Source organism: Gopherus evgoodei, chromosome 13 (assembly GCF_007399415.2).
Source record: "Gopherus evgoodei ecotype Sinaloan lineage chromosome 13, rGopEvg1_v1.p, whole genome shotgun sequence".
Taxonomy (NCBI): Eukaryota; Metazoa; Chordata; order Testudines; family Testudinidae; genus Gopherus; species Gopherus evgoodei.
This window is the reverse complement of record NC_044334.1, coordinates 8258798-8270181: the sequence shown is the minus strand read 5'-3', so window position 1 is coordinate 8270181 and position 11384 is coordinate 8258798. Positions and strand designations below refer to the sequence as shown.

At 44.0% G+C, this 11384-nt stretch overlaps 1 protein-coding gene across 2 annotated transcripts; it reads right to left on the bottom strand.

Moving 5' to 3' along the window:
• Positions 1 to 1005: 1005 nt before the first annotated feature.
• TMED2 (transmembrane p24 trafficking protein 2) lies at positions 1006 to 10871 on the bottom strand. 2 transcript variants are annotated; one of them, XM_030583059.1, is made up of 5 exons: positions 10635 to 10871; positions 7975 to 8167; positions 7515 to 7535; positions 5254 to 5361; positions 1006 to 1499 (listed from the first exon to the last, which is right to left on the bottom strand). In XM_030583059.1, exons 1-5 carry the CDS (start codon positions 10812 to 10814, stop codon positions 1375 to 1377), a joined length of 627 nt encoding a protein of 208 aa, XP_030438919.1. In that variant the 5' UTR covers positions 10815 to 10871; the 3' UTR covers positions 1006 to 1374. The 2 variants fall into 2 exon arrangements, with proteins under 2 accessions (XP_030438919.1, XP_030438920.1); XM_030583060.1 differs by lacking the exon at positions 7515 to 7535 and having other exon boundaries at positions 10635 to 10867.
• Between the last annotated feature and the right edge of the window lie 513 nt (positions 10872 to 11384).

Genomic DNA, 11384 nt, shown 5'->3' with positions numbered 1-11384 from the left:
CTGTTTATTTATTGAACCTGGGTCATATTTAGATTCACAAACAATTTTAAATGTACAACTTAGAATTCAATTTTGAAGTGTTTCACACAAAAATATTGGCACACAACAGTTGCATTAAGGTGTAACAGCCACCCTTTCTGAAGAACTGCTGTAAGTGTTTGCCCAAGGTTGAAAAAATTTACTTGGAACATGAAAACCTGTAACAAATTTTAAATTAATTGTACAAAACTGTTGTGTGTTACTTGTAGATCTTCCCCTCTCTTGAAAAGATCCCCACCCCATCCCCCCAAAAAAGATTACAACTAATATACATCAGTCACAACATAATCCTGGATCAGCACCCACACCATTTACATTTTTTAAACCCAGCATCAGATACCAAGAAAGGAAAGTAATTGTTTATACAAAAAATGAAATCCACATGTGCCTGAAATAAAGAAAAACACACCAGTACTTAGCATTATGCTAATTAGGACCAGATAATGGCAGAAAATGCCACTTAAATTAAAATAAGGGCTGCATAGCATTGCAATAAACCCCAAGAACTATTAACCCTTTGGCATCAGAAATCCAGATTTCCTGAACACTGGTGCATTCTGCAATAGTGCCAACAGTATGAGCTTTGGACCTGCAAGCACTATGGGGTTAATAACTACTGTTTGCCAAGACACTGCACACAACTGGCTTTGATGGTTACAAACCTGTGAAACTAAAATCACATAATTGTTTGGTAATAAAAGGAAAGCATGTATTTTAATATCAATTTTTTAATTAAAAGAATGTAAGGAACAAATCAATGTAATTAAGATTATTACTGTAGATTTTTTGTGTGACCAAGTATGCATACTATATTGGAAATGTCAGCTGTCTTCTATTCATTATCAGTCATGTTAGAATGAAGTTCTGCTTCATTTGCCCTTCTGGGCAGTACATGAAAGTGAAGAGGGGATTATTTTCATTCCATAATGTCTACTGCAGGATTAAAGACGTGAAGAATGCAAATAGTCACTTTAGGATCTTTTACTGTTTTCCTAGACAGAATTGCAATTAATAATGAAAACAGACAAAAGTTAGAAAAAGACAGTAACATTGCTACGTTTGAATTATAGCATTTGCAATCTGTTTAGACCTCGCTTAGCAGAAAGACTAGGCAGATTTCAAGTGAAAAAATTATGCCAATTAAGTGACAAGATATTTTAAACACAGCTTTTGCTACAGAAGATATATAAAAACCATTTTATTTTAACTAGGAACTTAAGCAAATAGTTTTATAGTTCAGAAATTAGGGTTTAGAAACTAAATGACATTGTTTTGTGACTAAGATGTTTTGGTAGATAGTAAAGTGAGTGTTTGGGATCATCAGGAAAAGTTTTCTTAAACAACTCTTCGGACTTCAAAAAATCTCTTCAGGTAGTAGATCTGTCCCAGTGTCATGGCAACTAGTACAAGGGCTTCAAAGAATGACCAGAGAACCACTCTGCTGTTTGTGTTGTCATTAACTGTCGGAGAAAAAATAGAAGTATATGACTGCTAAAATATTTAAATAAGTGTGATGTAAGATATTAAATAAGATCTATATGGTTATGACAACACGCACTATACACATCTATGCATTCATCCATACACCCTTAGAATGCTGGCATACTCTGCATTCTTAGCCAAGTAAGTAGTCTAGGATGACCGCATTACTCTCTAAAAGGTTAATAAAGCTGATAGGACACATCACTATAAAGTTACAGCGACAAAAAGGTTATAAGGTCTAAAAGTCCAAGCAGAATTTGCCAGTTGCATGTCCATTTTTCCAATCCAAGGGGCAATTTTCCTATTGGAATCAGGGCCAGCTCCGGGCACCAGCACAGCAAACAGGTGCCCGGGGCAGCCAATGTAAAGGGGCGGCACCTTCGGCTCTTCCGCGGCAGGTCCCTCAGTCCCTCTCGGAGGGAAGGACCTGCTGCCTAATTGCCGCCGAAGAATGAAGCAGCACAGTGGAGCTGCCGCTGATTGCGGTTCCCCTCACCACTGCTTGGGGTGGCAAAAACCCTGGAGCTGGCCCTGACTGGAATCATACTTTTTGGACACCAGAAGTTCTTTCAATCTCAACGTCAGTCACAAGTTGCAGTATCTTTCAATGCCCTACCTCATCTCCATGAGAATATATACTAACCCAGACTCATTTATACAAGTTTGATGGCTGAACTTGGTACCTTACTCCAGATTTACTCCTCTACTTTCTTCCCCCTTAGCGCAACAATTGCATTTCCTAACATCAGAGTCAAGCTGGTACACTCGGTGATGAGCTGCCAAAATCTTAATAACTGGTTCCCTACCAGGTCTTTGGCGGCACTTCAGCGGCGGGGGATCCTTCACTCGCTGCAGGTCTTCTGCGGCACTGTCAGTGCCAGGTCCTTCAGTGCCACCAAAGACCCGGAGTGAGTGAAGGACCCGCCACCGAAGTGCCACTGAAGACTTGGAGCGCCGCCCGGTGAGTACAAGCCCCACATGCCTCCCAAAACAGCCTGTTTTCCCTCCCCCTCATCCACATCCTGCCCCGACTGCCCCCCCCAGAACCCGCAACCCATCAACCTCACCCTGCTCTTGTCCCGACTGCCCTCTCCCACTTTAACTGACCCCCAAGACCCCACCCCCCCGACTGCCACGACCCCATCCACCACCACCCCAAAAGACTCCCAGAACTCCTTCACCTACCCATCCCCCACCCATTCCCCGTCCCCTGACCACCTCCTCAGAACCTCCACCCCCTCCAACCGCTCCCTGCCCCTTATCCAACCCCTCCTCCCAGCCCTGGTACGGTCCCCTTATCAGGCTGCTCAGGGCAGCGTGCATGGCTGCCGTGTGGCTGGCTGGAGCTCGCAGCACCACCCCCTTACCATGCCACTCAAAGCGGCAGGAGCTGCAGAGCTGCCCAGGAACAGTTCAGAGCGCTGGCCCTGGCGGTGTGGCACATTGAGGCTCTGCCAGAGCGGGGAAGGCCGGGGGGTGGGAGAAGGGAGAGCCTTCCCCGCCGGAAGCTTAGGCAGGCCAGACAGGATGGTCCTGCGGGCCAGAGTTTGCCCACTCCTTTAACAATCAGTTCTAAACCAGCTTCTAAATTTAACAACTGGTTTGTGCGAACCGGCTCCAGCTCATCACTGGGTATACCAAGTCAGTATCAAGTCTATTAATCCACTGTTCTAGTTTGCAAATACTGCAAAGCATTTTTACTGTAAACATTTAAAGAGTTCACTAGCATGTCAAGAATGAGATGTTACTCTCAGGTAAAATTCTAGAATAGTGCTACTTCGGTAGTAACTGCAGCAAGCTGATGGTTTCCCATTGCATTTAAAGCACTCTTTCCTAGGGCCTAATGTTATACCATCATATCTTCTACATCATTTAAAAAACAGCATAATGGACACTGTTAAGAAGATAGTAAATGGAAATGGATCTCATAGTTCACAAAGTGTTAGGTTAATTCTTTTGCAGTAATCATTGCCTGAAGAAAGCATGAAGACACATTCTTCCTGGATGTGAAATTATGAACAGGGACCACAACTGCTAGAGCCAGTGGAATAAAAAGCAACAATGAAAGAATTTAATAATTGGATTTTATTTGATGCATGTCCCCACAGGAATCTGTCTCATTTTCCCCAAGCCTTTGATTATGTTTCTCTCTATGAAAAGCCTATCAAGGTAATTTTGAATCCATTAGGATAAGGAGAAGTTGATGTTAATGTACATTTATAAATTCAGCCCTAAAGGAGTGGAACTTTTTATGCAATTAATCTTTTTAAAAATTAAGTTCCTACACAGAAAGTTCTAACGTACAATTATGTGTTTCACAGGAAAACAGATTTCCCCTTTATTTGTACTGGACTTATTCTATCTGCCAATTCTATTTTAAGTGGTGAGGATGTCTTCGACCCTGTTCACCTTCCTCACATGAGTAGCAATAGTTCCACTAACATCCAAAAGGCCTCTCTCTGCATAAGGAAGATAAGGTGAATTAGGCCTAACTACAGCACAGTAAGCCAGACTTATTTCTCCAATGAAATAATGCACCCATCTACCACCAGGAAACATATCACTGACCTTGAGACACTCATGAACATACTATTTACTAACTGCAAATAGTTCCTGCTTTATCTTTTAAATTTTACACTGGCAAAACAGACAGACATTTTGCATAACAGAATTTTTTAGGGTTTGGCTACACTTGAGAGTTACAGCGCTGGTGGTGGCTTTACAGCGCTGTAACTTACTCCCCGTCCACACTGGCAAGGCACATACAGCGCTGTATCTTCCTGGTCACAGCGCTGGCTGTACTCCACCTCGGCCTGGGGAATAACGACTAGCGCTGCTCTTGCAGCGCTGGGGTGCCAGTGTAAACAGTGATTGATCTTACTACGCTGTAACTGACCTCCAGAACCTTCCCATAATGCTTTTTCAGTAAAGATAACACTCTTTGTTTTGTTGTGATGCCTCTCTTTGTTTTGTTGTCAACTCGGGGCTCCCAGAGCTGCTTATCTAAAAAACAAACACAGCCAGTGTTTGCTCGAGCAGAGGCAGGTGGAGGGATCCCTTTGGAATGTTTGCTTCAGGAGAGAACCAGCCCGGGAGGGGAGGTCCGTTTTGGAGCAGTTGCTTATCTGGTCTGAAGGCTATTTGCAGTTAGTGAATGAGAGAAGGGTGGGGGAAGGGGTCGAAACTTTTAAAATGATTGAAGGTTTGTGCTATGTATCTTCAAGTCCTTAGAACTTGCAAGGCAGGGAGCGGACACAGTGTCAGCTCCAAAAATCCACACTCTCTTCTGTCTCCCCCACGCTCCCTGTCACACTCCACGCCACCCACCTCTTTTGAAAAGCACGTTGCAGCCACTTGAAAACTGGGATCGCTGCCCATAATGCATCACTCCCAACACTGCTGCAAATGCTGCAAAAGTGGCCATACTGCAGCACTGGTAGCTGTCAGTGTGGCCACACTGCAGTGCTTTCCCTACACAGCTGTACGAAGACAGCTGCAACTCCCAGCGCTGTACAGCTGCAAGTGTAGCCAAATCCTTAGTTACACTAAGGACAACCAGGTTTAAAGAAACGATCTCAACGTCATACTACTTTATTTCTATCATGACAGTAGGACTGAAGAGTTTTAAAATTCTCAAATAACCAAACGTAGGTTCTAGATAGTTTCCCTAAAGCTCAAAATATTCTAGCATTTAAGAAAAAAACAGCATGCAAGTCAAAGAAAGTCACATACTTGCTCTGTGTATTCTCTCACGAACTTCCATGTACTCCTGTTCATGCTTTACAGCTGTCATGGCCACTGCTAACTCATTAATCATCTCTTCTAGCTTGTTCTGATGAGCTGCAGAACAATTTAAAAAGAGGTAAGAAAGTGTATTATTGACATATCTAAAACAGCTTCTCCTGAAAGTGGATGAATAGTTTATTTAATTCCATACTATGGTTAGTTTTGTAAAATGCAGAGTCTATACAAGTGAAAACTTTTCAACCTTGTAGGAAAAGATTATTCGATAAGTAAATCTGATATTGACAATGATGGGAACAATATTTCTAAGACTCTCAGAGTCAGGTTCACAGGTTTCTTCCTTTACAATTATATTTTACGTTTGGGTAGGCCTCCTTCTCCATGGTATCGAACTTGGAGGCCAGGGAAGGGGTGACCAATTTTATAGTCAACACAGACCAGTTACATTCAATATATATACACACACTTTTCCAGAGAAGCAGCGTGCAAAATTTATCTGAACATATATCAGTACAATATTGTGCTAGTATCTCTCCTGCTAGGATTATCTTCACTATATGTCCTTCAAACTCAATCTCTGAAATAGTACAGAGCTTTAATGCTAATTTGTCAACAACACAGCAACTGAGAATTTAGTTTAAACTTGTGATGTTAGCTAAACAAGATGAGTTTCTGAAGAGGTGTGTTTGGCTACTCCTCCTGTGACCTTCCTTTGCAGTTGACATATGGAATAAAATCAGTTCTGAAGGAAGACACCTCTCTTTCCAGGTACAGGCATGACATGACAGTGGCCTGATAATGGAAGCAGAAAACAACATCGGATGATTATTGTAGAGCAATGGCTTGAGGTGGCTCACCAGATGCCGGGAGCAGAGAGCCAGTATTTAGCAGTTTGGATGTCAGATAACAGTAGGATACTGTTTACTGCCTTCAGTGCTCAGAGCAATGTGCAATCTGTAACATTTAGATTAATAAAGTGTACTTATCAGATTTCTCTAGCACCAAGAACTTCAAGTCACTCTCGCAGAGGTTGGCCTCTACTACTAACAGTTCAGACAGCTTGCAGGAATTACCTAGAAGTTCAGAGCAATTCATGGGACATTTAAGGGCAATACTTGGGAGCCACCATACATTATTTTTACATGTAAGTGGCAGATATTTTAGATGCAGCCTTAAATGTTACATGAAGTACTTTTCTCTTTCAGTGACAAGAGAAAGAACAAGGCTGTTTAAAAGCCACACTTCTTTTAGGAAGGAGAAAATAACTCCATGAGTTATTAATTCTGTCACCAAAAAACACCTTTATAGTTGCCTGAGCAATACTGATCTTACCTTACAGATATCAAGATACACCACCCATTCTCATGGCCACTGGCTACTGCAATATGGGTAGCTTATTAGTAAGAACAAAGATTACTACTGTATGGATTGTTTAAACATGCTGAAAAGATACTTGCTTTAAGGCAAACATCTGCCTTAAGCTGAAGAAACTAGACTTGTGTCATTATTCTGCATGATAGGTGTGCTATTCACAGACTTCAGAGAATCTTTTAACTATCTCTTACGAATAAGAATTCAGTTAGAAAATTGTTAAATATTTCAAGAAAACGTCAAGCACTCACTTCACACATGGGTTACATATCTGCTATAATAGAAGACAAAAGGTATTACTGTCTTCTTGCTAATTACTGTACTGTTGCATGATTTTCTAAATTTTATGATTCAGTCTGTTTCCCAAAACATTAATTTAATTCTATGGTAAATGACATCTGTTGTAATTTTTCCCTTACAGGTTATGTATTAGCTGTAAAATTATATTACAAGGAAGTGGTTCATTCCCCTCCAAAATGCTCTCAATTCCCCATACCCACTTTAATACCAGAAAGCAAAACAACAACTATGAAATATTTAAAGTTACTAGATGTTCAGTATTTTAAATTGAATTCTACGTAACAGAAACTCCTGATTATGTCTCCTGTTAGCCATAAATAACCCCCTGAAGACAAATGTTCATTAACAGTTTAAGTGCCTGATCCTGAGAGATGCTGAGCACCCAGACCTCACAATAGAAGTTGCAGGTGCCCAGCATCGATCAGGATCAGACCTGCATTTTGTGTAGTTTATTAAAAAGACATTCTCATGCTAACAAACAGATGTTAGAGAAGAGGAAAAGCACAAGTTAGATGTTAGTGAATAAACATATGCAAAAGACAAGATGCTAATGAGCTTTCAAAAAGCAGTACACATACCATCCCAGGTATCTCCACCACCTAGGGAAAAGTGTAAGAGATGAACAGGAGTACAGGACAAAAGGCTGCAGATAAACCAGTAATTTACATGGCTAGGAGAAAATTACATATTAGCACACTTATCAAAGAATTAAATTAATACATGTCATAATCTACATAGTGCTGAGCACCTGAACTGGAAGTGTGAAACTGAGGAAGACTAAAGAATGAAAGCATTAGCGCCTGCAGATGCCAGAGTGATTCCCAGTCATTTTGCATTATGTTGTATAGTAGTGCCTAAAAATATTTAGGCCCAGTTGCAGCTGCTCAAGAAAATGACAAACTAAAGCGACTGATTAAGATAAGAATTCTGAGATTCCTTGTACAGTACTTCAGAAGGATGTGTACAGAGAAAAGCTTCTAAGATTAGTGTTTCAACGTCACAAATCAGAACCATTTTCCTTTCAGAAGTTCTGCTCACCTTCTGTCTCCATGTCTTGCCCTTTTGGAGCTTCTCCAATATCAATAGTGAACATCACTATCTTAGGAGTCATGGTGGACATTCTGTTGCTAAAGCAAAACTTGTAAGTTCCATCCATGTGAGCAGCAAATGTGTATTTTCCACTGGACTCTCGGTCTCCTTTATAAATCCCTTTATTATCAGGCCCTGTAATCTGAGGGCAAAAAAAGAAAATTTCACTACTCTGTGTGTCTCTTGAAGTCATGCATTTAGAAAAAGCAAATTTAAACTAAAACTCATGATATTCCAGCTGGACACGGCACTCCTACAATTGATATGCAATACCAACAGAATCTATATAATCTCATCTCCCACAACCAAAGGCAGTATGACATTTTTCTATCTGCATTAGAACCTTTCAGAAAATACCTCTTTAAGGTGATGTGAAAGGTTTTTAACCTTCCAAGACTTGCATTATCTCTCAGCGGTGAAGACGAACATTAGCATCCAAAAGTAAACATAATATAAACACAGAACCCTAACCTCCATTTCTGGCAGGAAAATAAATGAGAAACAAGCGTACTTGTTTTGACATATCACTACCGTTTTTAAGTATACGATTCTGTGCTGCTGCAGGGGCCCTTTTTAGGCTATGACTGAACCAGTGTACTGACCACTTGCGGTCATTAAGATCTTACGGCTCTTTTTGCCAAAAGTAGTGTTGAAACTTGTGTCTTGGCCTTGTTTCATTACATTCTGCTGCCCTAGATGTGAGTTTAAACTGCACTTAATACTTTTCCTCAATACCTCCCCTACCTATTGTATAATGTCACTGCTTAACTGCAGGAGGCATTGAGAAAACATACTGCTACATCTAGTCACTCCACTCACAAAATCACCCTCAACATTTTTCTTCCTTATTATATCTCAGATCCTCTTGTGAAAGTGCTCAAGATAAGCTTAATAGTTGCCATATTCCACTTCAAAGCTGACTGCATTTGTGCTTGGTGAAGAGATTCCACTTGTAGACTGAAGTGTCTTTGGGATTGAGATGAAGTGTGTACATTATTCTCCTACTGACCAGGATTTCTTTGGGGGAGGAGGGCAAGGGGAGAAGGTGTTAAAAAAAATTAAAAGCCCACAATTCATAACATAATATGTCAGTCAAATCCAACAAAGTTAAGTCAAAATTCAAGCATCAAAACTAGGAAACTGCAGTGGGGCCCCCCAAACTAATCAGCACTATTCTGTAAGAAGCATTCTCCTACCACATCACCTGCTAATAGAAAGCTTATTTTGAAAACTTTCAAAAGAGGATGTGGGATATAGAAAGGAAGGAAGATTTTAAGAGGGTGGTTTTGAAAGTGCAGTTACTAGACATAGTAATGCCTTTTCTAGATGCTTTCTGCAGTTATGTTGACAACAGAGAGCAGTTAGCCTTGGGCAACTTGATCTGCAGAAGTAATTTAGCCTCTTCTGGGGGAATTTGGACATCTCAATTTACCAGCAGCAGAGATCATGACCTACCATGAGTGTGATAGTGCTTCTGCCAAGTAGGAATTTGGCAGGCAAGCCTGGCATATAAAGAAATGCAAGTTTTGACAAAGAGAGAGCTATATGAACATTCCAGCCAATTGTGATTAACACATTTCTGTCTTTGGATTTATCACCACCAGGGCAGCCCCTCATCATCACTCTCTCTACCTTCATGGCTCTGAGCTCTCCCCATTACTAGACATTAGGCTACTAACTGCTCAGGGTACAATCTCTGCTCCCCCAGAGGCTGTCAGTAGCTTCACATCCATGCTCTCATACACCCCCAACACACACACACACACACCATGGTTACACTCAGAATCCCTCACACCAAAATAGGGCGCACGCATACGCTGCCCTGACCCTTAAAGGATAAATTTAAAAAAACAAAACAAACAAACAACATATATGAGATCTCTACATATATGGAGATCTCATAGAACTGGAAGGGACCCTGAGAGGTCATCGAGTCCAGCCCCCTGCCTTCACCAGCAGGACCAAGTACTAATTTTGCTCCAGATCCCTAAGTGGCCCCCTCAAGGACTGAACTCACAACCCTGGGTTTAGTAGACCAATGCTCAAACCACTGAGCAACCCCCCCAGTCCTGCTCTTTCCCTTGATAAGCCACAGCCTGACACAGCTCTGCTCCCCAAGGCCAAAAAGCTTCACTTTGCCTGATCAAGGTGATAGTTTATCCTCCTCTCTTCAACAGGGGCAGAAGGGAGGCTGGGCTGGGCTCTGCTCAGGACATTCCATGCGCCCTGGGTGAGCCAATACCAAAATCCTCATCCCACCTGAACAATTGTGCCCCCTCCTCCCTAGCATGGTTAGCCTCCTCTTACGCTTTATCAACCAACAGCCCCCCAAGCTCAAGGCAATAGCCAAAAGCGCCCCCCCCCGCCATGATCAGAGCCCATCGCTCTCACCTACAGCACGGATCACCCCCTCCATGGCACAGCCTGGCATGCCTCGGCCTACTCTTCCTCCCCCTCCCCCAAGGTCAGCCCACAGCCCCAGCTCCTCCTGCAGATCCGCTCCCCACGTCCCGCTCTCCTTCCCTCCCTCCTCACCCCCCGGCCCTACTCCTCAGGGGCCGAGACCCCCGGCTTCCCCTCCTCGCTTTACCCGCCCTGCCTCGCCTCACCTCCACATCGATGTCCAGGAAGCCCCCCTCGGCCACCTCGAAGATGAGCCCCATCTTGGTGCCGGACGGGACCCGCTCCAGGAAACACTCCTCCGCGTGCGCGTCGATGCTCACGAAGTAGCCGGCAGCCGGGGCTGAGAGCGCGGCCAGCAGCGCCAGCACCGCCCTCACCGGCGACATGGCGGAGCCAAGGGGGACCGAGCGGCGCGGCAGATGGGGGGTACTTCCTGCTCACACCCCGCCTCTTCCGGGGCACGGGGCCGCCGCTCATAGGCCAGGACAGACTCACTGCCACGTACAGGATGCACTACGGTGGCCACCTAGGGACACGCCAGGGCGGGCGGTGCAAATCCGCGAGGCGCAGAGTTTGGGGACGGCGAGGGGAATCCGCGCTGCGCAGGGGGCGGGACCGTATCCGACAGGGCCAATCCGCGCTGCGTAGGGAACGGCCGGGGGCCGGAAGGGGACAATCCGCGCGGCGGAATTAGACAGGGCCTGTCAGAGGCCTGTGAGGAGCGAGTCCGGGTGGGGGTGTCAGAGCACAGAGGGACCCGCGGGAGGGGGCAGGACCTAGGAGCCTCCCGGGGGGGACCGCTGAGGCCAGTGGGGGAGGGGCAAGGCCAGGAGGGGGCGGTAAGACACAGAGGGGCGTTCAGCTGCCATTGCCGCCATGGAGCAGGTTGCACTAGCTGCAGGTTCTTGTCACGTGTAACCTCAGGCTGAGCTCGGTCCGGTCCGGGAGCAGTCTGC